This window comes from Conger conger, chromosome 11, assembly GCF_963514075.1.
Source record: "Conger conger chromosome 11, fConCon1.1, whole genome shotgun sequence".
NCBI lineage: Eukaryota > Metazoa > Chordata > Actinopteri > Anguilliformes > Congridae > Conger > Conger conger.
The window spans coordinates 30,442,271-30,468,714 of record NC_083770.1 but is presented as its reverse complement, the minus strand read 5'-3'; the positions used below and the strand labels follow the sequence as shown (position 1 = coordinate 30,468,714).

At 51.7% G+C, this 26,444-nt stretch overlaps 1 protein-coding gene across 4 annotated transcripts in view; it reads right to left on the bottom strand.

The window, feature by feature from the left end:
- Positions 1–460: 460 nt before the first annotated feature.
- ncor2 (nuclear receptor corepressor 2) overlaps positions 461–26,444 on the bottom strand; it is a 133,058-nt gene continuing 107,074 nt past the window's right edge. The window contains exons 23-47 of one of the 4 annotated variants that reach the window (XM_061259578.1): positions 25,928–25,975; positions 25,471–25,638; positions 24,050–24,186; positions 23,572–23,722; positions 23,365–23,472; positions 23,156–23,259; positions 21,550–21,700; positions 20,902–21,042; positions 20,530–20,616; positions 20,192–20,436; positions 19,547–19,895; positions 18,458–18,673; positions 17,915–18,163; positions 17,277–17,429; positions 16,491–16,763; positions 14,739–14,925; positions 13,883–14,421; positions 8,966–9,123; positions 8,413–8,594; positions 7,515–7,643; positions 6,548–6,690; positions 5,727–5,780; positions 4,975–5,184; positions 4,420–4,596; positions 461–4,216 (exon numbers count right to left, since the gene is read on the bottom strand). In XM_061259578.1, coding sequence (XP_061115562.1) covers positions 4,053–4,216; positions 4,420–4,596; positions 4,975–5,184; positions 5,727–5,780; positions 6,548–6,690; positions 7,515–7,643; positions 8,413–8,594; positions 8,966–9,123; positions 13,883–14,421; positions 14,739–14,925; positions 16,491–16,763; positions 17,277–17,429; positions 17,915–18,163; positions 18,458–18,673; positions 19,547–19,895; positions 20,192–20,436; positions 20,530–20,616; positions 20,902–21,042; positions 21,550–21,700; positions 23,156–23,259; positions 23,365–23,472; positions 23,572–23,722; positions 24,050–24,186; positions 25,471–25,638; positions 25,928–25,975 — 4,523 coding nt within the window. In that variant the 3' untranslated portion in view covers positions 461–4,052. The remainder of the gene's footprint in view (positions 4,217–4,419; positions 4,597–4,974; positions 5,185–5,726; positions 5,781–6,547; positions 6,691–7,514; positions 7,644–8,412; positions 8,595–8,965; positions 9,124–13,882; positions 14,422–14,738; positions 14,926–16,490; positions 16,764–17,276; positions 17,430–17,914; positions 18,164–18,457; positions 18,674–19,546; positions 19,896–20,191; positions 20,437–20,529; positions 20,617–20,901; positions 21,043–21,549; positions 21,701–23,155; positions 23,260–23,364; positions 23,473–23,571; positions 23,723–24,049; positions 24,187–25,470; positions 25,639–25,927; positions 25,976–26,444) is intronic. The other 3 variants (XM_061259580.1, XM_061259579.1, XM_061259581.1) reach the window with 3 other exon arrangements.

The window sequence follows — 26,444 nt, the reverse complement described above, 5'->3', positions numbered from 1 at the left end:
AATAAGCACAATATGAACATGGACATTTTATTCTTTCTGGTATGCATACGTATATGACAAAATTTGGTTTAAGGGGGCAAGTAATCCCTCTAAATGTGAAAAGTACTTAATTACTTAAAATGAAAAGCTTGTTAAAATTCTTGGATTTCAATTGTGGTTGGAAGTTGGGAAGAAAACCATCACGTCACAAACCATGTGACCTTGACTCATCTGCTGTGTTTGGCGGAAAAATAGAGAACTCAATCTATTTTTCCGCCAAAAAAAAGAAAATTATAATAAAAAAATATAAATAAAAAATATATATATTTTAAATATTTAATGGTAGGCCTAATAACTTGGTAATCGGTAAATAAAATTCTCGTTAAAATAAAATAATTCAATAATTTTTTACGATTAATAGTCGTGTTTTTGTGAAGTGTAACGAATAACAGAAGTTCAAAGAAAAGAAGGACAGCATGGATCAATGGCAATAAGCTTTTTATTTAAACATTAAGGCAGTGCTTTTTTCTTTTTTTAATTTCATTTTTTACACTGCTATCCACGAAGCTTGCTGGTGGGCATGTAGAGTAAAACAGTGAATACAGTCTTCCTGTGAATACCGACCTTGCAGCAAGCCACATAAATATTTACATCTTTTCAGTTCTATATACAGTCCTTGCTATAATACACCGGGTTAGAATAATAAAAAATAAAACGAAAATCATTATGCACAATATGGTTGTTCAAACTATATGCCGCTTACCACCACCAGCACCCCACCCGCCCTTCCCGTTGTAGGTTTCTGGAACATAATATTGGCTCTCTTCTCTTTACTTGTCTTTTAATAACACTAACATCTTTAACTTTAAAAGTGAAAGTCGCTCTTGATTGCACGATAGGCTAAAATCAAAAGCAGGCAGCACAAGAGAAAACAAGATCCACAAAAAAAGAAAGAAGGTCGTCAATAAAAATGCACAGGCGCACGCACGCACACAAAAACCCAGACACTTTTAAAAACAACGCATTTCTAGAACTATTGTTTTAAGTGTTAAAAATTTGGATATGAATTAGTCTGTCTCACTTCTGCCAGTCCTCAAGAGTTAAACATCATCTTGTAAAGGTCGTCTTGAGAATGAAAGAGTTTGCGTTGACAATTCCACAGAATTTGAGTACAGTGTTTGTAGACAGTGATGTATGATTTACTACATTTCTAAATTCATAAAACACTCTCCCTCCCATCTCTCTAGTACATGATGACAAATGGGATGTGCACTTCTAGTCCTGTCCAGGGGGTGGCACTGATGTTCACAGCCCAGGGCTGGAAAAATACCTTACTCAACTCCATTGTCATGACAGCTGGGTTCCATCTATAGTACAAGGTGTTCCATTCTCCCATTCATTACCACCCCCACCCCCCCATCAACAGACAACAGAGCCAGACAAGATTCATTTGGGGAGGGGGGGTTAGAAAAATGATGATCTTTTCTCCTTCCTATTGCTGCTCTTGATTTTTTCTGCTGCCAGATCAGGCAGCGCTGTTACTAGTCACAGAGCAGACAGGCGGATACTCATCATGCACATATACTCCACGTAGTTGACACTGATGTCATACGACCTTAACATCATGTACAAATGGGGGTATTCCTAAATGGTATTACAAATGTACCAATGAGGAAACGGAGTCACAGGAAAGCTGATTCTCTCAGGTTTCCCAGCAGCTAAAATATCAGAATGTGTGCCTGCCACCCCAAAGGGACGGTGCGCTGGCTCCTTTCTCAGCCAGCCACTCCGCTCTCAGTAGTGTTTATATGTTAGGAGCAAAATGCTCATAATTCATTTGGTCTAATAACTGTTGAGATTGCCACTGTTACTACTGATAACTATTATTGTGTAAGTACTGCATGGTCGCCTTAGGCTCTGGGAGAGCATTGTGAGGTGCAGACACTGGCTACCAATGGGTCTTCTGGAGGGGTGGGCATAACTGGTCCAGAAAGAAAGAAAGAAAAAAAACAACACATTTGAACAAATTTGAAAGTAATCCTCTGTAGAATGAAAATAGGGATGCTTCCCTTACCCTTTCAAAACCCCAGCACCTCATCTATAATCCTGACATGAAAAAAGTAAAATGAAATTGTGCGTAGTCACTTAGTAACTTCAGTACTGTATATGCAAAATAAATGGCACTTAACACTAGGAATATTTTTTTAAAACTGTACAAAAGAATATAGGTTATAGGTTTTGCTTTTACACCTGGTCTGACAGCACTGGTGTGACTGCACTGGTGTGACTGCACCTGAACAGGATTAGGGCACAAACCCCACATCCCCGGGCACACTCGCAAGGAACGGGCCGAATCGTGGAACGAGGCTACGGCTAGCAGTGCCACCTACCGAGAGCAAAACGCAGGGGATGGCTTCCGTTTTATAGCAGAGAGGTGTTCCGTTTTCATTTCTCCTCCTTTTTTTCAGCAGAATTCAAACTTGGGACGCTGGAAAGTCTACCCGAGTGTGCTCGGCAGGGCCTGTGTTAAACCTGGTCTGTGGTTGGGGCCCGTGCCTGGGGCACAAAGAGCCAGTTCAGCCCTGAATGAAACCTGTGCCAGACTGCCCCCGTTTGCTCCACCCGCCTACTTCACAATCCACCTCCTGTCTGAAGTCGCGTTTCATCTAAAATGCCGCAGTGAAGACCGACGTCTAAGTGCTCAATGTCAAAGAACAGTCTCAATACAGTCAAACGTATATACATGGTAAATACAACAGAACCAGAGGAGAGGAGCAGCCCTCGGCCTCAATGACTTAGTTCGGCAGTTTCTTTTTTTTTCTTTTTCTCTTTTTTTTTTTTGCTTCATGAAAATACGCCTCCACCTGCCTTACAAAAACAAAACAACACTTGTGTCTGAATGTATGATAACACTAACAATGAACAGCATGTATACCCTGTAAACCAATGAAATAACACACCCAAGTAATACCCCCGGCATAGCTAATCGCAGAAATAAACAAGAGACAACGACTGACACGAAAGTCACCATCAAAAGTATTTAAAGGTCTCAGCTCACTTTCAAACACGGGACTGGACTGGCTTAAAAAAAGAAAAGAAAAAGAAAGAAAGAAAGAAAAACGATGCCCCCCCTCTTCTCTATGAGCGTCAGGCTGCAGGCTGGGCGGGTAGAGAGAGACGGTCTGCAGGTACAGCTGCTGGTGGGGTGGTCGGGGCGTCACTCCACCTCCAGAGCCTCCGGCTGCCCCCTGCACCCCCGCGGGTGAGGGACGGGCGTGGGCGAGCTCGGCCGAGAGGGACTGCCCTGCTTCGCGGCTCTCTGTTCCGCCCCGGTCACCACGCGCAGGCAGGGCGAAGTGGCCTAGAAGACCGCAGTGTTCAGAAGGCTTGGCTGGTCTGCGTTTACAGTTTTATTTCATTCTCCTTTTAGAGGGCCCAAGTTCCTGAGTGCGTGGCTGTGAGGACACACGCCCGAGCGCAGAGGCACTGTGTCACTTCCTGTTTACTGGGGGGGGGGGGTTCCTGTGTGAAGTCACCGAGGCTGCTTGCGGTGTGTGGACATACAGGAGTTTATCGGTTTAAAAAAACCCAGAAAAGAGGTTGGCATCTGACTATGGGGTCGTACCAAGTCCCTTCCACAGACAGTCCGGACATAAAACACAACATGACTGTACAGAGAAAAACGTGACGCGAGTTGGTGTGTTTCTCCATTGATAAGGCCAGCGAGAGAAAAACGGTAAAAAAAAAGAAAAGAAAGTGATTTATCCTACAAATAGTCCTGGAGTGACTGTGCACGCACTCATCCGTACACACATACACGTACGCGCACACACACACACTCTCTGAGCAGCTGTGCTCCATCAGAGCCTCCCCTCCCAGCGTCCTCTGGGGCAGGCTGGACCGTCGGGGGTGGAGCGCTCTGTTTTCGGGGCTTGCTGACAGTTGCGGAGCCGTGTGGACCTGGGGGTTTGGGTGGGAGACGGGCGGCGCTGGGCGCTGTGTGTGTGTGTGCGTGTGTGAGGCAGCAGCAGGCTCGGAGTGGACAGCGCCGGTCCCTGGGCGGGTCTCTGGTCTCACTCGGTGTCGGACAGCGTCTCATACTGGGAGCACAGCAGGGGTTTTGGCTCCTCGTCGCCCCAGGCCTGCCGCTGGCCCCCTCCCTGGGACGGGGACGACACCACCCCGCCCGGGAAGCGCATGGTCATGGTGAGGGGGTTGCAGGGGAAGGGCGTGGGGCCTGGAGGGGGAGGAAACAGAGCGGTGAGAGACGACGCCATTGGCCAGCACGCAGGCGAGGGGGCGTACCCTATGAATGATGCAGTGAAGGGGGAGGGGTCACTCAGACATGGAACATAGAACAGATGGACAGGCTGATATCAGGCCCCTGCGTGTTCCTCTGTGTGTGAGCGTGTGTGTGTGTGTCTGTGTGTGTGTGTGTACCTGTGGAGGACGGCCGGTCCTCCCACACTCGGTTGGTGAGAGGCGTGCGGCGGTTGCAGTCCCCGTCGGAGTGCACAGAGGACACGGACGAGGGCCTCTCGCCCCCCGACAGCCCGGGCCCCGGGGACTTGGCCTTGCGCCCGTTGGAGCGGCCCCCGCCCTTCGACTTGCCCAAACCTGAAAGGACAGGGAACCTCAGTACCCCCCCGCCATCCCAGAGGCCCCTGCAGTACTCAGCAGTGAGGTGTGCTCTGCTATTGGCTGCCTGTTTCTGTGTTTGGCCAATCGGGGGACCGTGTGCTCTAACTGTGCGACTTCCGCAAAGGTTCAGGGACCTCTTCTTACTTCCCGTCTTACACAGAAACGTATGGAAATGAGAAGAGACACCACAAACTGATTTACTGACATGCAAGCAGTGAGGGACTGTGGAACAGTGAATGGAGATGACTCTTAACAGCCACTCAGGGAGGAAGAGAACAAATGAAGTGTGAGAGAGATGGATTGGGGGAGAAAGTGAGGAAGCGATAGAGGAAAAGATGGAGCGAGCGTGCAGACCTGGCAGTGAGTACGGCTCCTCGTTCCGGCCCTCGGCCCCGGGCCCCGCTGCAGGCGCGCTGCCAGACAGGGGGTTACCACCGCCGGGGGCGGAGCGGTCCTCCGCCTGGTCATCATACTTGCCCATCAGGGCCTTCCTAATGATGGCCTCCAGACCGATGGTGTTGCCCGTCGTCTCTGGAGCCGGGTGGCTTCGAGTGGGCACAGACCCTGTGAGAGAGGGAGGGAGGGAGGAGAGAAGGAGAGAGAGAGATAGAGATGTGAGAGAGAACAATAGAGAAAGCCAGAGAAACCAACAGTTTTTATTATATTCAAAATGGCTGCCAAAAACTTGTGTCCTTAATGACTAACTGCTGTGGGACAGCACACAGCTTCACTCGAAGCGTCCCCCAAGTGATTCCCGATTTATCTGCACATTGAGAAACTGGACAACATGGTCCTCGGCTGCCTTCAGAACAAACACCTGTATAAATAACTCCATTTCACCCAGGTGTGATGTCAACTTTCTGTGCCTCAACAAAAATCCCTTGGAATTGGTTAGATTGATCCCTTTCAAATTATTCAGAAGTTACTTGGGAATAGGGCGTGGACAAGTTTCAGTGTTTTAGTCCAGCACATTACTTAGCTTTGTGTGCGTGTGTGAGTGTGTGTGTGCATGAACTGAACAGAAGCAGGAATTGGTACAGACTACTGTTTTCAGTTTCACACCTTTCAGAAAAAAATACAGCAATCTTGTTGTGCAAATATCTTACCTGCTGTCGTTGAAGCAGGCATGTTGAATATCTCTGTGCCTGGCTGGCCAGAATCTGAGGAGGGAAGTGAGTGTAGGACAGGGCTCAGACATGGCATCCACATTTACAGAGCTGCACATAGGACAGCATTAAAGTACAGGGTCTGTATCTCACTCACGCTCTCTCTCCCTCCCTCCGGAAAGGAAGCGTAGTGCAGGGCATTCATATCTAACCCCCTGAGAATTGGCATGTTTTCTTCAAATTCTTAAGTCAGTGTTCTTGAACCTTATTGCTTTCAACTACCAGAAGTGATCATTACATCACCATTAGGATAAACATTCTCATCACGTAAAGTGGGGATCATCAAATCTGGCCATCAAATACAAATCCAGCCCTTCTTTCCTCCAAGGTCATTAACTGAACATCTAGTGCTACCAATTGGCCTGACACCCAGTATTTGAGACTGTAATTTGAGAAAAAAGGCCTAAAAGGGTTCTCCCGCCCTGGCTGACAGGGAGTGTGTGTGTTTTAGAGTTGTCTCACCCTCTCTGAGCACACAGTGTGTGTGTGTTTTAGAGTTGTCTCACCCTCTCTGAGCACACAGTGTGTGTGTGTTTTAGAGTTGTCTCGCCCTCTCTGAGCACAGGGAGTGTGTGTTTTAGAGTTGTCTCACCCTCTCTGAGCACAGGGAGTGTGTGTTTTAGAGTTGTCTCGCCCTCTCTGAGCACAGGGAGTGTGTGTTTTAGAGTTGTCTCGCCCTCTCTGGGCACAGGGAGTGTGTGTTTTAGAGTTGCCTCACCCTCTCTGAGCACAGGGAGTGTGTGAGCGCCAGAGGAACTCACTGTATTCGGCCTCGTTGCCGCTGACCGTCATCTTCTTGATCATCTCCTGCTTCTTGGACTTGACGATGGCGGAGTTGCTCTCCGTCAGCTTGCTGAAGAAGGCCGGCGGCTGTGAGCTGTTGGCCGGGGAGCGGGAGCCCATCCTGGGGGACAGGGTGCAGGTGGGTGAGGTCAGGGTGGAGGAGCGAGGCTTTTATCACTGTGTGTGATGTGACCGCAACAGCCAATCCCATCATTTCCTATATGACTATTTCAGGAAGACAGCTGTGCGTCACTGTGCTCTTGTGTATTTTCTGCTCAGTACGGACCGCTCTGTTCAAATATTCGGTAAATGACAAAATGCCAAATTCCTGGTGTATTGAATTTGGCTGCATTCGCCTGAATTTGGAGATGATCCATACCACAAGTGACACATACCACATGCTTTTGTAATTTGTGCAGGAGTGTGCTTGGATTAGATTCAACTATTTTCCACTGACAAATTGGATATGTGTGTTTGCCTGTGTTTGTGTGTATAAGCCTGTATGTGCTAGTGTGTGTACCCCTACAGTATGTGTATGTGTGAGTATGGGTACATGTGATTGTGTGTAAACATGTATGTGCGTATACAGGAAAAGGGTCTTATAAGAACATATGAGCTAGTGTGTATTCCTGTATGTGCGTGCTTGTGTGTCTGAGTGTGTGTGTGTGTATGTGTGTGTGTATGTGTATGTGCGTGTGCGTGTACGTGCGTGTACATGCGTGCGTGTATGTACGTGCGTGTACATGCGTGCGTGTGTGTATGTGCGTGTATGTGCATGCGTGTGTGCTTGTGTGTGTGTGTGTGTATGTGTCTGTGCATGTATGTGCGTGTACGTGCGTGCGTGTATGTACGTGTATGTGCGTGCGTGTATGTACGTGTATGTGCGTGCGTGCTTGTGTGTACTTGTGTGTGTGCGTGTGTGCCCGGACACTAAAAGCGTCTTACCCCTGGTCCCCCTGCTCGGAGTAAGAGGCCCCTTGCGTCTCTGACTCGGACAGCCCTCCGGCAGGTGACACGGGTTCGATGCCGTCTACAGAGAGGCTCTCCGGAGACACCTTACTCTGCAGAGGAGACCTGAACACAGAAACACCGTCCTGATTACCTCCACACATCCCCCACACATCTCCCACACATCTCCCACACATCTCCCACACATCTCCCACACAACCACCACACAACCCCCACACAACCCCCACACATCCCCCACACATCTCCCACACATTTCCCACACATTTCCCACACATTTCCCACACATTTCCCACACATTTCCCACACATCTCCCACACATCTCCCACACAACCCCCACACAACCCCCACACATCCCCCACACATCTCCACACATCCCCCACAACCACCACATATCTCCCACACAACCACCACACATCTCCCACACAACCACCACATATCTCCCACACATCTCCACACATCCCCCCACACATCCCCCCACACATCCCCCCACACATCCCCCCACACATCCCCCCACACACCCCCCCACACACCCCCCCACACACCCCCCCCACACACCCCCCCACACACCCCCCCACACACCTCCCACACACCTCCCACACACCTCCCACACACCTCCCACACACCTCCCACACATCCCCCACACATCCCCATTCACTTCAGTTCTTCCCTGGCCAGAAGTGACCCTGTGAGTCTAGACAGCTTTGACACGTTCATAAATGCACCCGTCAGATAGTCTCACACTGAGAGTGAGAGACAGCAAACAGAAATATCAAACAAAATGAGGAAAAATAAATAAATAAACAGGTCGGTGCCAGCTTTTTCATGGGCGGGGCTAAACAGAGAGACAGACAGAAATACAGAGAGCGTGTCATACCTGTCTCGGACTCTCTCTCCAGACGCCCCCTCAGGGTAGCGCGAGCCCTGGCCTGGGTCCTGAGAAGCCTGCTGAGGCTGGGGGGTGCTGGGGGGCCGGGTCAGGTCCAGCACCGGAGACGTCTGGAAGGAGTAGGCCGGCTGCTGCGTCTGCTGCCGCGTGTAGTCCTTCGTGATCACTTCCTGTTTGGACAGGAAGCGCAAGGAAGACGCCATTAGTGTTGGAGATGCCATTCAGTTCTGCTGCTCTCCACAGCACATGTCCTATCATTTCATGCTGACCACAGCAATGCTGAGACCTGCTCAGTGCACAGTACAGCATACGCTTGCAGGATTCCGGTTAGTGCCGTTTTAAATGTTCCTTCAGAGAGTAGCACTCCGATTAGCGATGCGTTAGGAGCGCTCTATCTGAAGCTAACACTCTGATTAACGCCATCAGAACATAGCAGCCTGTTTAGTGTTGCTGTGTTGTGCTACTCCATCAGAAGGAAAAATGGCGAACAGTGCGGGACTGTGACATGGAAGTGCGATCTCTGGCACAGGGGCAGGCTTACGCTGATGTGCTGGGCCAGGGTCACCACCCTCTGCTGGCCGCTCTTGGTGTAGGGGTTGGCCCCCTGCTGGCCAGGGTGGGTGGGGGAGAGGCTCTCTTCCGAGGGGGGTCGATAGTGAGCGTGCTGCTGTTCCATGGACGCCATCTTCTGCTGGGCCGCTGAGGTGGACACACACCCGAAACACAGGACACGTAACGAGGGGGGAGAGGGGGCACGCCAAACACACACACACACACACACACACACACACACACCACAGAGGAGGACGAGCCGACGCACGCGGCACACACAGACGCACAGAGGAGGGGGAGGAGAGAGGGGACGAGGAGTTCAGTGGCTGGTTTCCACATAAAGCAGGCAGCCAACAAACAGCTTCAGGATGAATACAGCCGCGTATAGCACTGGCAAGCTGGGCAGTACATTACCGTGTGCATTTCCCCTGCTAGCCAATTATACTACCCCTGGAGACGGGTCTCCATGGCCAACGCAGACACGTCATGACATCGGTACGAAGACAGAAATGCTCATGAAAGGCAGCCAGATATTTGAAACAAATTATCAAATTTAAAGAAACACATGAACAGAAAAAAGGTGAAAGATAAAGCCTTGTAATAAATAGTGATTTATAGTGAAATAAAAGAAGCTGGTTTGCAGTTTACTTTGCAAATTTAAGTGTCGGATTTGTTTTGTAAAAGATGCTGCTGAATGGATATGTGAAACTGTGTTTATGTAGCAGGCATAGACTTTCTGTTTTAGGTTATATTCTGCCTCATTAGAAATCTGTGGAGTGATTGGCAAATCTGTAAATATGATTGGTACAAAAAACTTTTCTGTATAAACATTCCAGAGTCTATAAGTATTAAGTATTCTACTGCCAGATTTTGAGCACCACACACAATCAGATATATTACTGCAGCATATGAAGCAAACAAGCGTTCCCAGAATGGAAATTGAGTTTACGGAGGGAGGTGGGGACCCAGGGAGAAATTACCAAAACTTACATCAGTCAATAGCCAGCAGCACCAGAGACTGCAGATTGTAAAGGTTCTGAAGAGATTTCAAGACTTAAGGTTTCTAAAGCTCTCCAATCAGATTCAGTTTGAAGCTAATCATATAGACAAGCGCTTGGGCATCAAATAACCTGCCAACAAATTCAAATGGATACAGAATGCCACCCTATGGACAGGCCCTTAGTCTTTCCTGCAAAAATGAAGAGAACTTCAGTCATGTTCTGGAGCCCTATCTACTATTAGACAGGCCCAAAGCCACAGTCTTGTGTACAGATTATTTTAGACCTGTACCGACAAAGCCTCTGGCTTCGCTTCAATTACTACAGTAACTGGCTTTCTGCGGTCAATCTTATTTTCTGCATCTCGACAGTTGGAGCGTGGCTCCTGCGGTTCCGGCTGAGTGAAAGAGGGGCCCCCAAGGACCACAGGTCCCTGGCAGAGCCCCAGCGAAGCTGGCCTCGTACTCCGGCAGCTTGTCTACAAGATTTTGCACTTTATCAGCCTGCCGTGTCTGTCTGAGACCCATCTCATGGGTCTGTACAGGCGAGATGGCTGGACTTGCCTCAGTCCCAGGCAAACTATGAGTTATAACTTCCAATGGGACCTCTTGAAAATGTAAATAAAACGTTCATTATGGGTGGGTGATGATGAACTAATAATTGTTGCTTCATTTCGGCGTGCGTTTAGATCATACCCCTGGACGCTTGGAGGAAAATGAGGTGGGACTAACTGCTGCGGTGCGGATTGGGTGAGGGGGATTGGTGGGGAGAGCTGACGTGGTGAAGTGGGGTGGGCATATTCATTAATATATGCCAAAAAAAAAACAAGCAATGCCACAGGCTGGATAGCTATATTTGTTATGAATGACAGTATGTATCATCAGGAACCGCACAGTATTTATTCGTACACGTTTAATAGTCCAGAGCTCATCCCTGCTGGTACCATAAAACTATACTGGACTTTTCTATAGCCACACACAGCAGCACGAAGCGATGATGTCTTGTACTGAATGTAGCTATTTTTCGTTCTGTGCTAGCTCCGTAAACTGAGCAGACCAACATGCTGCGATACTCCTCTCTGTGCTAGATACAGAGCCAGCAACACATTATCTTTGGCCTAGACTTCAATAGCCATAGCATCCCAAAAGCAACAAGAGTGTCTGGGATTCTATTCTACACAGACGAGTAGGAGATGACATGCCAAGCGCAGCCATAGTTCTGATGTGAACACTTCAAAGTGCTTGATACAGACAGCAACAGCTGTTTAGGTGTCGACTGAGCGTGAGAGAGAAAGGCTTGGGCGGGTCGACTGACAAGCGAAAGGTGTTTTGTGTCCTTCACATCCGTTCTTGAGATTCAGTAACCCCGCATCCTTATGAACCTTCGGCCAAATCTTCCAGAGCTGCAAATGGCTCCCATACGCGCTGGCCTGCGAAGTAACCGCTGGGAGCATTCTGACCGCTTCAGAATAACGCAAGCAGTGTGGTAACAGAGCAGGACGTTCCCCGAGTTCCTGAAAAGGCTGCCTTTTTCAGTCAATATTTAAATGTCTGTTTTTCTCATTTTTCGAGGGTTCTGCTCATAACTTTGGTGCAAAGTCCCTCTATAAGTACTGCAATAAGGCAATACAAACACGCTAAAAACGATACATAAAATCCACCTCAGCTAAAGGACTACATATGCGACTAGATGAGTGCAGTCCCCTCTCATCTTTATAATGACACATTTTAGTGCCTTCACCGCTGTGCATGCTGGTTACTCGTGGTAAAGGGCAGCCATGTTGAAAGAAGCCACTAATACACGGGTGTAAGTACCCACAGAGGGCACGAAGGTCACTTGTGTGCTAAAATGACTCGTCTTCAGATGTTCCCCTAGTTTGCACAAGCAGTACTGCTTGTAAAGTTGTTTGGTTTATAACTACAATATTGAGGGTTTCTGTAAAGAAATGGTGTAAGGACAGAATTTCCATGCTAGCCAAGACACACTGTTTACACCAAATCCATGGAGGTGCAATGCATCTGGCTCATGCTGCCAAATTCAAAATCCGCCTCCCTGCTCTTCTTGCCATGAACAAATATTCATAAAACATGTACTGTAAATTATGCATTTTTAGAAGACTAGCTCCAGAACAAAATATTCAGTCATTTGAAATGACAATGAAAACAAACCAAAAAATATTAACCAAGAATGAAATGAAAGAGAAAAGGTTGGTATGTTGGTGTGTTTAGTATGTTCAGGGGAGTATTTTTCCCTCCGCACACACTCATGTTCATACTAAATCACATCTGTTACATTCCAATGTTATCTCAAAAACAGCAAAATGAGGAAATGGAAGCTTGGCAGGGACCCTGATTAAATCTCAGGTTATACTCCTAGGGGCCTTCAGGGGCTGCCCTAGGCCAGTTCCTGCAATCAATCAGTTTCATTAAGCCACAGCACTGTGTGATTGTGTGTATGTGTGTATGTGTAAGTGTGCATTTGTATGTGTGTACATGCTTCAGATGTATCCTCCAGAGAACATTCAGCACTCAAGCCCATACGGATATAACTCTAGACGCTGAACTCTGTGACATAACTGCCCGGAAAGCTAGGATGGCGGATATTATATGGAGCCATATTGCGAGCCGCCTTCTCGACTATCCTGCCTGGAAACCAATTCCTTTTTTTGGCCTGTCTGTGAAAACCAGCTCCATTTAAAAAGAGGTTTGTGTGCTTTCCACCACAGATTCATTCATGCACATATTTGCATTTTAACAACAAATCTTACGGTTAAAAAGGGCAGATTCAGTGTTTTTTGTTTTTGCAATGTTAACCAAGCACAAGGATGTAAAACCGCAGAGCCAATAATGAATTAATAAATAAAAAGTAAATAATTTTCATTTCACCAATTAATAACATTTTTGTCTATGGAATTAAAATGAAGGCTTGGCATATGTACGTGTGAGTGTAAGAGGCCTGTGTGTAAACATGTAATATGGGTAATGTGGGTAATTATGGAAAAGGGGGAAAGATGAAAGCAGTAAGAGAGTTTGACTGACAGCTGAGCTGGAGGTGTGGAAGATCAGTGAAAGTGAAACGCAGAAGGAGCAGGCAGCAGACAGCACGCCCCTCCCCCCAGCTCTGTTTCTCTCACTCAAATCCACGGGCTCCACTCATGCCTTACACAGTACCTTACTACCATTCAGGACTCACTGATGGTGGCCAACGGCGATTGTTTTTACATTCCAGGTCATTTATTTGAGTATGTACAGCAGCAGCAGCAGATTACTTTTGCTAGCTTCTCTGCAGAGTCAGGCTAGTAAGTGGCCCTATCGATGGCTGACCAATTTTGGTCACTCTACTTCTCTATTATCAAATTCAGACGTGTCAAACTTTGCTGGCGGCATAATGACACAGGTTGTGAATATATGCATAACAATGGCCAGACAGCTGTACTCGCTACTGCTACAACAGTGCGCATATTCAATGAGCTGCAGTGAAGAGCGGTTGCTATGGGTTGATGCATTACTTCTTTCGAGAATATTAGCTGCACAGAATATGACATTTTGCCAGTAGCCAGGTAAGCACAAGCACTATGCTTACAGGGGAGGGGGATTACTATGAAAGCCAATAGCGCGACAGTTTCAAATAAAAAATTATCAAAATTAAATATCCCACCCACCTTCCCATGCGTTAAAATATCAAATTAAAAGCGCATTCCTTTAAGTATGAATCACCAAAAAAGCGAAAGAGCATTGCTGCTTTAATTAAACATTCATATGGGTATATTGATTTTACGATGCCAACCACCACAATGTGCAATAGGCAACAAACGGGTAGGGGGGAGCGGGGGTGGTAAGAGGAGAGGGGGGGATATTTTTGGGGGGATTTTCGGGGTGGAGGGGACCCTGGATTCCAGAGCGTCTTACCATCGCACTCGCCGTCAGCTGTGGGCGAGCCCATCTCTGGCATCCCCGTATCACAAGAAATTTGACGCATGATAATGGCGTTTATGAAGTTGGCCGCAGTCATGGTGGTCTTACCGAGTGCTCGGAGCTCCACTTCCTGTGCGGACATCAGTTTGTTATGAGTCTTTTCCCTACTGGGAGTGCCGTCGCCGCGGGAACCGCCAGGCGTGTTCTCTGGGGGGGCGTGCTGGTGGGGGGGCAGCAGCGGGTGGTGCCGGCCCGGGTGGTGGCCCAGGTGGGCGGGGCCCGGGGGGTAGGCCCCGCCGTACACCATCCCCGGGGGCGGGCTGACCAGCTTGGGCTCAGACTTGCTGGACGAGGAGGAGGTAGAGCCGTGCGGGTCTTGGGGGTGTTTGGACTGGCTGCTGCTGCCTCCCCTGCTGTGGACTTTGCCCCCTTCAGAGCCCCGGCTCAGCTCTTTAGCCACGGCCGAGTCCAGACCCAGGTAGGGCAAGTGGCCGGTGTAGCCCGGGTAACGCGAGGACCCCGGCGGGAGAGACCTGGAGCACAGAGAGACAAACAAAGAGACGCACAGAGAGACGCACAGAGAGACGCACAGAGAGACGCACAGAGAGACGCACAGAGAGACGCACAGAGAGACGCACAGAGACAGACACACAGAGACAGACACACAGAGACAGACAGAAACACAGAGACAGACACACAGACAGACAAATGGACGCAAAGATGAGCTCACAACCAATGTGCAACACATCAGGACATATGAAATACAATACAGCAGTGTTCATGTGCTCAGTGCATGTGTTGAGTACAGCAGACCCAGACTCCTCCACCAGGGCTGAGCAGCGAGTCTGACCTGAGGACGGAGGGGTTGGTGTGCTCGGCAGAGACGGGCAGGCTCTTGGCGCCAGTGTGCAGCACGCTGGGCCTCTGCTGCAGGCTGTCCTGGGTGCGAGGGGACACGGGCGAGTGCTGGTGGCCGTAGGAGTGGGAGGAGCTACGGCCACCCCCGCCGCCACTCCCAGCAGCGCTCTGCTCCGTGCCTGAGGGACGAGAGGGTCCGTTACAGCTAACACACACAGCTACACCACCAATACAGCTAACACACACAGCTACACCACCAATACAGCTAACAAACGGCTATACCACCAATACAGCTAACACACACAGCTACACCACCAATACAGCTAACACACGGCTATACCACCAATACAGCTAACATACACGCCTATACCACCAATACAGCTAACACACACGCCTATACCACCAATACAGCTAACACACACGCCTATACCACCAATACAGCTAAATACACACAGCTATACCACCAATACAGCTAACATACACGCCTATACCACCAATACAGCTAACACACACACGCCTATACCACCAATACAGCTAACACACACGCCTATACCACCAATACAGCTAAATACACACAGCTATACCACCAATACAGCTAACATACACGCCTATACCACCAATACAGCTAGCACACACGCCTATACCACCAATACAGCTAACACACGGCTATACCACCAATACAGCTAACACACGGCTATACCACCAATACAGCTAACATACACGCCTATACCACCAATACAGCTAACACACACGCCTATACCACCAATACAGCTAACACACACGCCTATACCACCAATACAGCTAACACACACGCCTATACCACCAATACAGCTAACACACACGCCTATACCACCAATACAGCTAACACACACGCCTATACCACCAATACAGCTAACACACACGCCTATACCACCAATACAGCTAACACACACGCCTATACCACCAATACAGCTAACACACACGCCTATACCACCAATACAGCTAACACACACGCCTATACCACCAATACAGCTAACACACACACCGATACCACCAATACAGCTAACAAACACGCCTATACCACCAATACAGCTAACATACACGCCTATACCACCAATACAGCTAACATACACGCCTATACCACCAATACAGCTAACAAACACGACTATACCACCAATACTGCTAACATACACGCCTATACCACCAATACAGATAACACACACGCCTATACCACCAATACAGCTAACACACACGCCTATACCACCAATACATACTAACATACACGCCTATACCACCAATACAGCTAACACACACGGCTATACCACCAATACAGCTAACACACACGACTATACCACCAATACAGCTAACATACACACCTATACCACCAATACATACTATCATACAAGGCTATACCGCCAATACAGCTAACATACACACCTATACCACCAATAGAGCTAACATGGCTCTACCTACAATACATACTATCATACAAGGCTATACCGCCAATACAGCTAACATACACACCTATACCACCAATAGAGCTAACATGGCTCTACCTACAATACATGGGACATAAGACAGCTACAAACAACTACCGAAATACTGAAGGAATTTTAAACTGTTATTGCAATTGATTAAAAATAGCAATATAAACCTCAACTCAAAAACACTGTGAACTTAATTGAATTATCTGGAAAAAAGCAAGCAACATTAAACTGACAAACAGAAAAAAACAAGTTAAACAGCAGGCACCAGCTGCACTGACCTGGTCTCCAGATGGGCGCATGTTCCACGGTGCCCTGTCCCATAGAGCCGGGCTTCTCCCGGTCTCTCTCCCTTTCACGGTCCCTCTCTCTCTCTCGGTCGCGGTCTCGTTCTCTCTCCCGCTCCCGTTCCCTGTCCCGGTCTCTTTCCCTCTCCCTCTCTCTGTCTCGGTCCCGCTCACGGTCACGGTCCCGTTCCCTCTCGCGGTCCCGGTCCCTCTCTCTCTCCGATGAAGACGATCCTCCCTGCGCCTTGCTCATGTGTGAGGGTCCGCCTGTGGGAAAGAGAGGGACGCTGGGTAAACAGGGCTCCTGAGAGCTCTCATAACAACTCAGAGAGAGCAGCTCATGCACACACAGGCTTTTATTTCGATATCAACTAACTGTATACCCCAGCAGTGGTTGACTATCTAACTGTATAACCCAGCAGTGGTTGACTATCTAACTGTATAACCCAGCAGAGGTTGACTAACTAACTGTATACCCCAGCAGTGGTTCACTGTATATCAGACAACAGTAAAATATTTTCGATAGTCACAAACCACAGTACCGCAGACGATGAAAATAATTAGTCTTCCTGTATTACTTGGTTTTGGTGGATTTAGTGACATCTGTAGTCACTGGTGGTCTCCGAAAACAGCAACAATACCGAACAAGGTAACATTGAGCAACATATCAAACCTAATTTTAAAGACACTTTGCATTTGCCATGCAACGCTCTGTCTACCTCATGAGACCTGAGCCCTCGGGCGTGACATTGAGCCCAAGGCTAGCGGCCGTTAGCGTACCTGGAGAGATGGGGGAGGTGGTGTAGGGCCGGCTGGGGAAGGCACTGGAGGCTCCGGGGATGTAGGTGATGCGGTCCATGGGGGAGCCGGACGCCCCTGCGGAGGGAGGGACCAGGACAGGTAAGTGGGGCACCTGAGACAGATCGATGATCCCTGAGGAAGGGGAAGGAAAAGGAGAGTTCTGTCACGAGCAGGGCTCCACAGTGCTCCCGTTTCTGCAGCATTTACTCCTGAAAACTGATTTGCGCCCGCTGGAAAAATAATTTGGATGCATTAATCTGCTCCCAATGTTTTTTAGCGTAGGAGCAAACATGCTTTTAGGAAACGTCAGCGTAGAGCCCTGGTCACGAGCCTGGACTGTCAACAGCTGGGCACACAGACAGTGTAAGAAACACGGCCTCCCACTGAACACACACACACACAAACAGCCTTTTCTCCAGATCAGGCACTATTCATTCACACACATTCGGTACAAAGTGTTAAAAGGGCGCTGTGCTATCAAGTGAAGTGAGTGAGAATGCTAGGTGAGAGTTAGGGTAAGGTGAGAATGGCCAGTGTTGGGCATTGCACAGTGCTCGTCCGGCCACAGGGGGGCAGACTGGAGCAGACAAAAAAACGCCTGTTGGGCGGAGCCTCACTGCGGGGAGCGGCTGAGTAGGGCAGGGGGAGTTGCTGTTCCCGCGGCGACAGGCCCCTCAGCAGGTCGGTGCGCTGGGCAGCCATCGCGGCTGCGGGCCACTGGTGCATCTGCTGGGAGGTGATGTAGTCGTTCAGCAGCGTCTGCCGGTTCTCCAGCGCCACCGTGTCGGGGAACCCGCGGATCAGGTAGGGCGGGTAGTGGTGCGCGTAGGCCGGGTTCGGGGCCAGGTGGCGGGGAAGGTAGTAGGCTGGTGGAGAGGAGCCAGGGAGAGAAACTGTGAAGCCTGATGAACTTTGTTCAATTACCTTCTCAACAAGTAAAAGAAATGGAAGTGTCCCATAGCATTTTGCATGGGGGTTCTGTTGTCTCTATGGTAAGATAATACCAACCTGCTGATGTTTACATTTTTTTAAAACATGGCAGAGCCTGGCATAGCCTACTCATAACATCTACTACTCATAACACCTCATACATCATCTTTGTCATATGACACTTGTTGGAAGTATAAATCAGGCTTAAGGGGACGCTGAAGGTGTGCTACCTGGGTCGATGGGGATGCCCCGGGGCAGGGCGGCGGGGTCGAAGGTCAGGGGGATCTGCCCGCGGTACACGTCCGCCCCCAGGCCCTGCAGCAGCCGCTCGTAGGTGGCCAGTGAGGCGTGGTGCTCGGCCACGCCCGGCAGGGGAGACTTGGTGGAGCTCATCTCCCGAGGGGTGGGAGTGGCCTTACGCTCCTGGGGCTGGGACTTACTGCCACCTGCAGGGGAGAGAGTGAGAGTGAGAGTGAGAGTGAGAGAGAGAGAGAGAGAGAGAGAGAGAGAGAGAGAGAGAGAGAGAGAGAGAGAGAGAGAGAGAGAGAGAGAGGGGGGGGGGGGGGGGGGGTGGGGGAGGGCGTTCATGGTGTAAACATGCAGAAGAGGAACTACGCAGACCGTAGTGTAAGTGTAGTGCACAGGCCATTCTCACCATGCTCAGCATCGAGCAAATATCTACTTGTACTTGTAGCTCTTGTAATCATCTCTTACGACCTACAGAAGCTCATGGCTATGGATAGCTGATACTTTGGCCAGTCTCTCAGACAGATTAAAGTAAGTCCAGACCTAGACTAAATTCTACTTTGAATGCAGATTCTCCATTAAAAGTCAAATTAGTGCAGGACGAGATTCTCAAGATTCTCTTCCTGTTTCTCTTCCTGCCCAGAAAGCATTAGCAAAGAGCAGTGACGCAGGTTTCTTGAAAAGTCTCTAACCCTGGCCCCAGAGCCCAATTCCCCTTCCGCCTCCTGTGTTCAGCTGTCTGTGCTTAGCAATGTCATCTGATAATTACACAAAAACGTACCTCATGTCACATGGGAAACTGTTTTACAAACAGCTTTGGAAAGCTATTGTAGACCCTAAAATATTCATACTTCTAGCAAAATTGCAATTGCTTTATTAGGATCAGTATGGAACACAAATTGAAAGCTCCAGGATGATATGGAAAGCTCAAACCCACAAGAAATATGAGTATGCATGTCTATGACACCAGCCCTATCTGAAAGAGAGCAGTGTTCTGTAGTTATTCAGAGAGCTTTATTGCACACTGCTTTGGACAGAATAAGCTGTAAGTATAAGCTGTAAATCTGCCGTACCTTCGTGCTGGCGCTGGCCGGCGTCGCGGGAGGACACGGGCGAGCCGCGGTGGGCGGGGCCGGGGTAGGGGACCCGCATCGGGCCCTTGTGCTCGTCGTAGCCCAGCGGGCTGTGGTGGGCCTTGGCGGCCTGCTCGGGCCCCAGGGCCATGGGGCCGGCGGTGCTGACCACGGCGCTGGGCCGGCCCTTCAGGCCCTCCTCGTAGCGCGCGCGCTCGCCGCCCCGCCCCTCCGGCCGCAGCTCCAGGTGCGGCGGCACGCTGTGGTACGAGCGCGGGGAGCTGGCGATGATGGAGCGCACGTCGTGCCGCTTCGACGAGCTGCCGGCCTCCTGCTTCATGGGGGTACCCTAAAGCACAGGACACAAACACACACCTGCTTCATGGGGGGTACCCTAAAACACAGGACACAAACACACACCTGCTTCATGGGGGGTACCCTAAAACACAGGACACAAACACAGACCTGCTTCATGGGGGCACCCTAAAACACAGGACACAAACACAGACCTGCTTCATGGGGGCACCCTAAAACACAGGACACAAACACACACCTGCTTCATGGGGGTACCCTAAAACACAGGACACAAACACACACACGGCACAGGAGTTGGTGTTGCTGGGGTGGGTGCAACCGCGCTCCCACCTGTGTGATGGAGCCCTCCTTGCCAGCCTTGCCCAGCAGGGCGTCGGGCAGGTGGCGCAGCTCGTCGCGTGGGATCTCGTGGATGGAGCGGCCGCCCTCCTTCACCGTGGGCACCATGCCCTCGTGGGGCCGAGGCTTCAGGCCGTCGGGGGGCTGGCCCGAGCCGCGGGACGGGGAGCTCTCCCTCTTCATCTGCTTGGCCTCCCGCCTCATGTACTCCTCCTGGTCTACGTGCCGGGGGATGCCTGCAGGGGGGGGCGGAGCAGGCGGCTGTCAGTCACGGTGGGGGGGCGGGAGGGGGGCGGGGCTGGGACAAACAGAGGGGAGGGGCTCCTTACCTTGTGAGATGGAGCCGCGGATATGGTGGGACTCCTTGAAGTGGTGCGGACTGTGTCTCTCCTGGGGCATGGCCCTGCCTATCAGCCCTGAGAGAGCAGAGGGGAGGGAGGGAGTGTGAGGAGTAAGAGAAGGGGGAGGCAGAGAGTGAGGGGGGGGGGGAGAAAGAGGAAGAGAAAGAGAAAGAGAGAGAGAGAGAGAGAGAGAAGGGGCAGGGGAGAGTGAGAGACATTGTGAGAACAGGCTCACAAATGAGAGCTGGCTGCTTCAGCTGTCCCTGACTGCTACAGGAGCACACCATCACAGTCCCTGATTCCAACAGTACCCATAATGCACCTTCACAGTCCCTGATTTCTACAGTACCCATAACACACCTTCACAGTTTGCGGACATCGAGTCTCGGATGGGCAGGCCACGGGAGATCCCCCCCTCCATGACATCGTAGGGGCGCTTGAGCCCCAGGATCTCAGCAGGTGCTCCCCTCCCCTCCTCTTTAGGGTTCTGAGGTGCTGCTCCTGAAGAACCAGAACACTGTCAGGAACATCTCTCCAGCCATGTGAAACCACCCATGTCCATCTCATGAACAATCAAAGCTCCTCTCAAATTGCAAAACAAACATCTCTTTAGATGCAGCAAAGTGAGAGCCAAAATATGCAAATAGGACATGAACCTACAAGACTGAAAATGCTTTAGTGGCAAAACACGAAAATAAAAAAAAACTACTAAAAATAAAACCTCAAGGAGCACAGTAACTAAAACAGAAAGGACTGAATCAGACACCGCTTCCAATTATGCGCAGGAAAAGGTGTTGATGCGACATTTATTAATAGTAGAATACACCAGAGTACTTACCAGCATTTCCTTAAACATAGCTCGTTTTAAGCAGGTTACTGCACACAGGTGGGTAATTACAGAATGAGTTCAGGCCAAGTTCCTGTCAGCCAGTGTGAAACAGCAGTACCCCACCTCAGGGGTGAGCTGATAGGCCGGCGCGGCAGGTACGCCGATAGGCCGGTACTCACGGTCGTAGGAGAGTATGTGCCCGCTGATTCCCTCGTAGACCAGCTGGCCCTTAGACAGCGCCTCCTCGCGCGCTCGCTCCGCCCGGCTGGGGCTGTCCTCCGTGATCAGCCGCGTGATGGTGCCCTTGTACAGGACGTCCGCCGGGGTGCCCTGCGCAGGAAGTGACACAGGAAGTGGACCTCGTGCGTCAGCCATCCCTGCTGCTCAGCCAGCGTCGAACGTATCGCTTTCCCTGCCTATGTGCCTTTCTGAGCAGCACAAATAAGTGATGAACGGAGACCCGCTTATAACCCTGGGTCGGTCTGGATCCACAATGTCCTCGTATTGGGACTGCACATTACCGGATGTCCTCCTAAGACGTGGAAATGCGTTTTTGTACCCTGTACGGGACATTACTCAGATCGTAATCTCAAGAACCACGCTGTTCTATTCCGAAACCTACGCAACGATGGACACTCAAAAGCGCGAACTAAAATAAGATACATTATAATACTTATTTCAGTGTTCACTGAAAATATTTTTTCATCATCAAAGACCATGTCAAAAAGTTAAAATTCTTATCCTGCCAGGTCTCACGAGACCGAATGACAACGAGCCGTCTCCAGGGGCCCTGGAAGAGGGCGTTGCAGGTCCGGGATCGGGTGATGATGGCGCGTTATCGGCCCATCTGCCTCGGAGTGGACACCTGATGCAACGCGGGGCTTATCTGTGTGTACCCACAGCCCCCGGCCAGCCCGCCGGACTCTGCGCAAACACAGCTCCTCTGCCCTTTAATTAGACGGCCTACCTCCCCTTTCCCTCCGTTATCTTTTCAGGCAGAAAATGAGTGCGTCCGCCCCCCCCCCAGGACACCTGACCCCCCGGCTGACTTATTGGCAGATAAATGGGTGAAAAGCGCGTGGTTCTGTGACGGCAGCAGGCGAATGAGAGAGCAAACAGATGCATAAAAGAACAGAGGCTGGCAGGATGCGCGCGTTTCTACGGCGAGGGAGATACAGTTATGTCATCCTTAGCGGGAGACCTTGCCGCTTGTTGCCCCTGGTTACAGCACATCAATTTCCAGCGCATTAAACGTATGGAGAGGTGCCCTCTGGTTATCTGAAGCACTGGCAGCCCTTTCCACTCCTGATGCACACTGAGCTCCTTCCCTTCGGTCTTCACAAAGCCTACCAGGAGCTGCAACTTCTCTGCTATTTTAATGGACCTCGTAGCAGCGGTCTCAAACTCACAAACTCAGAAATTGATATTTTAGTACATATTCAGAAAATTAGCAGAAGTCCATATTAGGGGAATAGCGGAGAAAACGCTGTAAAAATGTAAACTTCTCACTTTACAGCATGTGGATGAGCTCACAAGTTACCTTTACACAGCCTCAGCACAGCACTGCAGAGGTTATGCCGGAAGATTCAGACATTAACCATTAGAACACTTTTAAAAAAGCAGCCAGATTCGATCGACGTGACTTTGAACGACGTGGTTTACTCGAACAACGAACAGCCATATCTTTGCGGGCACATATTACGGTCACACTAAATGGCTGATGAAAAGCAGAAAGCGGATGTGGGATGCGTATGAATGTGTCTAAGCCCCGGCCCTCAGCCCTACCTGGGTGATGGACCCCCCTCGGTAGGAGATGGGCGCCTCCTGGTGAACCCGGGTTCCCGGGAGGCCCTTGGTGATGCTGCCACCCTGCACGGCAGACATGGACCCTGCGGAGCGGAGAGGAGTGTCAGAAACGGCTGTCACACCGGCTGTAGGGAGGGGGCCGTTTAAGGGAGGGAGCGGCCTCAGAAAGATAGCCGGCGCATGCTCACCGCGCCCGGCGGCGCCCTCGTAGGACGGCCCCTGGGTGGACAGGTTTTCGGCCTGGGGGGCCTGGCCTCGGGGGGACAGCTGCTCCTGCTTGACCACGGGGAACGGCCCTGGGGGGGGGACGACAGGGGGGGCGAGGCGTGGTCAGGGAACGAGCGGGACGCACGGTTCCGGCATTCCAAAAAGGTACGGGAAGAAAGGCCACTCACCAGCGAACCAAGGCTGGGAGTGTGTCACCCACTCCAGACACTTGGACTCACCCGGTTTCTTCTGCTCCATCCAGGAGAGGCCCAGCGGGCCGGTGGGAATCTTGCCCTGTTCGGAGCCGTGGGCCGGGCTGTGCAGCTGGACCGGGGTACCCTGGACGGACAGGGGGCACAGGAAGGAGCACGGGTTATTCCCACTTTCGCTTGGCTATGTAAACGGCTTGGCTGTTGCTCCTACTTAAGTGTATACTTTATTATTAACACACTCTCGTCGGGCCACATTTTGCGCTATGAGCTTCATGCAGGTAAATCAGGCCCATAGTCCTTGGTCATTGGATGAAGTCCTGATCTTTGTGGTCATTCCGAGCACTTGTCCCTGGTTATGGGTATGTTGCACAGTGTTGCACGTGGCTCTGGATGAGAGTGCCAGCGCAATGTAAAAGGTGAACGGGTAGTGAGCGGGACACGGGGCGGGGCTCACCTGCGTGATGGAGCCGCCCGGCTTGGAAGAGGAGATGAGGGGCGGCGGCTCGGGGATGTGGAGGGGGCGCACCGCCGCCATTCGGCCGCTGTCCTGCGGCAGGCCGAGGGGGACGCCGTGCGCGGGGGGCTGGAAGGCTGCAGAGACACGGGAGGGTCAGCTGACCTGCGACTCACCACGGTGAGAGCGTGGGGCAGAGGAGGGAGGAGCGTGGGGCAGAGGAGGAGTGGAGTGTGGGGCAGAGGAGGGGTGGAGCGTGGGGCAGAGGAGGGTGGAGCATGGGGCAGAGGAGGGTGGAGCGTGGGGCAGAGGAGGGTGGAGCGTGGGGCAGAGGAGGGTGGAGTGTGGGACAGAGGAGGGGTGGAGTGTGGGGCAGAGGAGGGTGGAGTGTGGGACAGAGGAGGGGTGGAGTGTGGGGCAGAGGAGGGTGGAGTGTGGGACAGAGGAGGGGTGGAGTGAGGGGCAGAGGAGGGTGGAGTGTGGGACAGAGGAGGGGTGGAGTGTGGGGCAGAGGAGGGTGGAGTGTGGGGCAGAGGAGGGTGGAGCGTGGGGCAGAGGAGGGTGGAGCGTGGGGCAGAGGAGGGTGGAGTGTTGGGCAGAGGAGGGTGGAGCATGGGAGATGGGAGGAGGGGGGGCAGAGTGTGGGGGAGGGGGTGGAGGGCAGGAGGAGGGGGGGCAGAGCGTGGGAGAGGGGGTGGAGGGCAGGAGGAGGGGGGCAGAGTGTGGGGGAGGGGGTGGAGGGCAGGAGGAGGAGGGGCAGAGCGTGGGGGAGGGGGTGGAGGGCAGGAGGAGGGGGGCAGAGTGTGGGGGAGGGGGTGGAGGGCAGGAGGAGGGGGGGCAGAGCGTGGGAGAGGGGGTGGAGGATTAGGAGGAGGGGGGCAGTGCATGGGGGAGGGGGTGGAGGGCAGGAGGAGGGGGGCAGAGCATGGGGGAGGGGGTGGAGGGCAGGAGGAGGGGGGCAGAGCATGGGGGAGGAGGGGGGCAGAGCATGGGGGAGGGGGTGGAGGGCAGGAGGAGGAGGGGCAGAGCGTGGGGGAGGGGGTGGAGGGCAGGAGGAGGGGGGCAGAGCATGGGGGAGGGGGTGGAGGGCAGGAGGAGGAGGGGCAGAGCATGGGGGAGGGGGTGTAGGGCAGGAGGAGGGGGGCAGAGCGTGGGGGAGGGGGTGGAGGGCAGGAGGAGGGGGGCAGAGCATGGGGGAGGGGGTGGAGGGCAGGAGGAGGAGGGGCAGAGCATGGGGGAGGGGGTGGAGGGCAGGAGGAGGGGGGCAGAGCATGGGGGAGGGGGTGGAGGGCAGGAGGAGGAGGGGCAGAGCATGGGGGAGGGGGTGGAGGGCAGGAGGAGGAGGGGCAGAGCATGGGGGAGGGGGTGTAGGGCAGGAGGAAGGGGGCAGAGCGTGGGGGAGGGGGTGGAGGGCAGCCCACCTGGGTTGAAGTGCAGCAGGTGCTGGTCGTGGCTCAGCTTGGCCATGTCCCGGGGTGAGAGCTGGTAGGGCGACAGCACCGGCCGGCTCAGGTTGGCGGGTCTGGGGTCCTCGGCCCCCCTGCCCTGCTTCTTCCCCTCGCCGTGCGGAGAGAAGGCCCGGGACTTGTCTGTAAAGGGAAAACACACACACCGACGGTCACACTCCGCTGGGGCCACCACTCCTCCTAACGCGCGCGTGTGCGGAGCCTCCGGGATTACGCAGCCCGTGTCGCGGTCAGGCCGCAGGTGCCCGGCAGCGACGCCCACGTGGGAATGCCGTGTGTGTGTGTGTGTGTGTGTGTGTGTTTGAGCCACCGAGCGGCAGAGATGCAGGTACACTCAGAAGCGGGTGGAGGATACGGTGTGTCACAGGCATTCATTAGTGTTAAGGGGGGGGGGGGGGGGGGGTGAACCTACGTATTCCGTGAAGCAGAGTCTGCAGCCACTTCTCGTTGCCCTCCATCTCTGTGGGGACACACATACACACACACACGAGAGCTGAACATGTGCTCCTGTCAGCCCTAAACCACAGCCACGTGCCTCAGAGGCATGGAGGTGCTTCTGCTCTTCCATCGCTCTCTCAATATCCTGCCTCTCGATTAGCAGGCAAACACTTCATTACCTCGGTGGCCTATAAATGGGTAAGTGCACTCTACCGCTGGGTGCCTGCGTTTCACAACTGGGCTTAGCAATTACAACTGTGTGAATGCATGTGGTTGTGTAAATGGGAATATTCTCTGCCCAGAAACAAAGTGGAAGCGAAGCACATAAGAACTACAATTAACAAAAGACTACGTTTCCCAAATACTCCAGCCCTTCCTTCATTTTGACAAGGACTGTACTGTTGTACACTATGCAGTGACATACTGTACACATGTATCCCATTTATTTCTGATATTCAGGCACACACCTCCCCTCCACAGAGTAGCACCCT